Below are 3,123 nucleotides of genomic sequence, written 5' to 3' on the forward strand. Positions count from 1 at the left end.
CGCCCTAGAGGTGGACGTCGATCGGGCGGTGACCAGGCTCGTTTTTATGCTATTCCAGGCAGGACAGATGCCATTGCTTCAGATGTTGTCATTACAGGTATTGTTTCGGTCTGCCACAGAGATGCCTCTGTATTATTTGATCCCGGTTCCACCTATTCATATGTGTCTTCATACTTTGCTCGTTTTTTGAGTGCACCCCAGGAGGTTCTTGCTTTACCTGTTCATGTGTCTACCCCGGTGGGCGACACTGTTGTTGTGGACCGTGTGCACCGGTCATGTGTTTGTGACTATTGGGGATCTGGAGACCCGAGTTAATCTCTTGCTATTGAGCATGGTGGACTTTGATGTTATTTTAGGTATGGATTGGCTATCTCCGTGTCATGCTATTCTAGACTGTCATGCTAAGACAGTCACCTTGGCTATGCCGGGTGTACAGCGGATCGAGAGGCGTGGTGTGATTGATTATGTTCCGAGTAGGGTGATTTCCTTCTTGATGGCCCAGCATATGGTTGGGAAGGGTTGTCTGTCATTCTAGCTTTTGTGAGGGATGTTGGAGCTGAGACTCCTAGTATTGATTCCGTTCCAGTTGTGAGGGACTTTCCCGATGTTTTTCCTGCAGACCTGTCGGGCATGCCGCCGGACAGGGATATTGATTTTGGTATTGACCTGGTGCCAGGCACTCGGCCCTTCTCTATTCCGCCACATCGTATGGCACTAGCGGAGTTGAAAAAATTGAAGGAGCAGCTCCAGGAACTCCTAGATAAGGGGTTCATTCGGCCTAGTATGTCACCTTGGGGTGAGCCAGTTCTGTTTGTGAAGAAGAAGGATGGCACAATGAGAATGTGCATCGATTATAGGCAATTGAACAAGGTAACAATTAAGAACAAGTATCCCCTGCCTCGCATTGATGATTTGTTCGACCAGCTTCAGGGAGCGAGGGTGTTTTCCAAGATTGATCTCCGTTCGGGTTATCACCAGTTGAAGATCAGGGATTCAGATATTCTTAAGACTGCTTTCAGGACTAGATATGGTCACTATGAGTTTCTTGTCATGTCTTTCGGGCTGACCAATGCCCCAGCAGCATTCATGCATTTGATGAACAACGTATTTCGGCCTTATCTGGATTCGTTCGTTATTGTTTTCATTGATGATATTCTGGTGTACTCGCGTAGTCAGGAGGAGCACGTTGAGCATTTGCGAGTTGTATTGCAGAGGTTGAGGGAGGAGAAGCTTTATACAAAGTTCTCCAAGTGTGAGTTTTGGCTTAGTTCAGTGGCTTTCTTGGGACACGTGGTGTCCAGCGAGGGTATTCAGGTTGATCCAAAGAAGATAGAGGCGGTTCAGAGTTGGCCTAGACCGTCCTCAGCCACAGAGATTCGTAGCTTTCTTGGGTTGGCAGGATATTATCGCCGATTTGTTCAGGGATTTTCATCCATTGCATCGCCCTTGACCAAGTTGACTCAGAAGGGTGCTTCATTTGTATGGTCGGACGAGTGTGAGGAGAGCTTTCAGAAGCTCAAGACAGCTTTGACCACAGCTCCAATATTGGTTTTGCCATCAGCTTCAGGTTCATATACCCTATATTGTGATGCGTTGAGAGTTGGGATTGGTTGTGTATTGGTCAGTTTTAACAATAAAATGCTGGCTTAACAAATAGTGTGACCATTTAGTAACAGCAAATACTAAGGCCAGCAACTCCCTCTCATAGACTGATAGCGTCGAATGTCTAGAAGCTAATCCTTTACTAATAAAGGCAACGGGATGCCCATTCTGCATAAGAACAGCCCCTATACCAGTACCACTTGCATCAGACTCTACCACAAATGGAATTGAACAATCAGGTAGTGCCAATACAGGTGCAGAAGTTAGAGCTAACTTCAAGGTAGAAAAAGCTTGGGCTGCACTATCAGACCACTTGAAGTTATCTTTCTTAAATAGGTCTGTGAGAGGTCTACTGATAAGACCATAATTTTTGATGAATTTTCTGTAATAACCAGCCAAGCCTAAGAAGCCCCTCAACTGCTTGACATTACTAGGAGGAGGCTAGTTCTGAACAGCAATGATCTTTTTAGGATCAGTAGAAACTCCTTTACTGGAAATAAAGTGGCCTAAGTACTCCACACATGGGACACCAAAGACACACTTAGAATGTTTGGCTAATAACTGATGCTGAACCATAATATCAAGGACCTGCTGCAAATGCATAACATGCTCCCCAAGAGACCTACTGTATATGAGGATATCATCAAAGAAGACCAGCACGAACCTTCGAATAAAAAGCTGAAATAGGTGATTCGTGAGACATTAAAATGTAGATGGGGCATTAGTTAGGCCAAAGGGCATAACCAAATATTCATAGTGGCCTAAATGAGTCTTAAAAGCTATCTTAGGAATGTCAGCAGGTGACATCCTTATTTGGTGATATCCAGCTCGAAGATCAATCTTAGAAAAGATTACTGCACCAGCCAATTCATCTAAGAGATCATCAATAATAGGAATAGGAAATTTGTCTTTAATGGTGCGGTGGTTCAATTCTCTATAATCAACACACAATCTCCAAGAACCATCTTTTTTACCAACCAAAACTACTGGGGAAGCAAAAGGGCTGTTGCTATATTGAATAATACCTTGCTGCAGCATATCCCTAATCAATTGTTCAATGATGTCCTTCTTGATAGAGGAATATCTATAGGGCCTCTTGTTGATAGGTTTAGTACCAGGTTGCAAAGGAATGTTGTGGTCAAAAGCACCCCTAGTTGGAGGTAATGAGACATGTTCTGCAAAGATTTGTGAATACTGTCCCAAAAAGGTCTGAATAGCAGGATCAGTATGGGGTTCATTGGGGAAATGCAGGGCATATGACTAACCCTTAGATTGGCAGGAAGGAGCAGATGGTTGCACACATAACATAAGCAGTTGGATGCACTGATCTCCCTTCTTGTTTAAGGACTTAGAACTGGAAGACTTATACTCATCAGATACTCCCTTAAGAATGTGATGCTTTCCTTGATAATCAAATGACATAGTCAAGGCCGTGTAATCCATAGTAACTGGTCCCAAGGTCTTCATCCATAATGCTCCTAGCACCAGGTCATATCTACCCACAGGGAACACTATCAAATC

General features: G+C 44.1%; 1 protein-coding gene across 1 annotated transcript; it reads left to right on the forward strand.

Annotated features, from left to right (window-relative positions):
- On the forward strand, nt 835-1,260 carry LOC109222951 (RNA-directed DNA polymerase homolog; the record flags this gene model as incomplete). The annotated part of the gene is made up of 1 exon (XM_019387230.1): nt 835-1,260. A coding segment is annotated over exon 1 (426 nt), but the record flags the coding sequence as incomplete, so codon positions are not given.

This window comes from Nicotiana attenuata, chromosome 2 (genome assembly GCF_001879085.1).
Source record: "Nicotiana attenuata strain UT chromosome 2, NIATTr2, whole genome shotgun sequence".
Lineage (NCBI taxonomy): Eukaryota > Viridiplantae > Streptophyta > Magnoliopsida > Solanales > Solanaceae > Nicotiana > Nicotiana attenuata.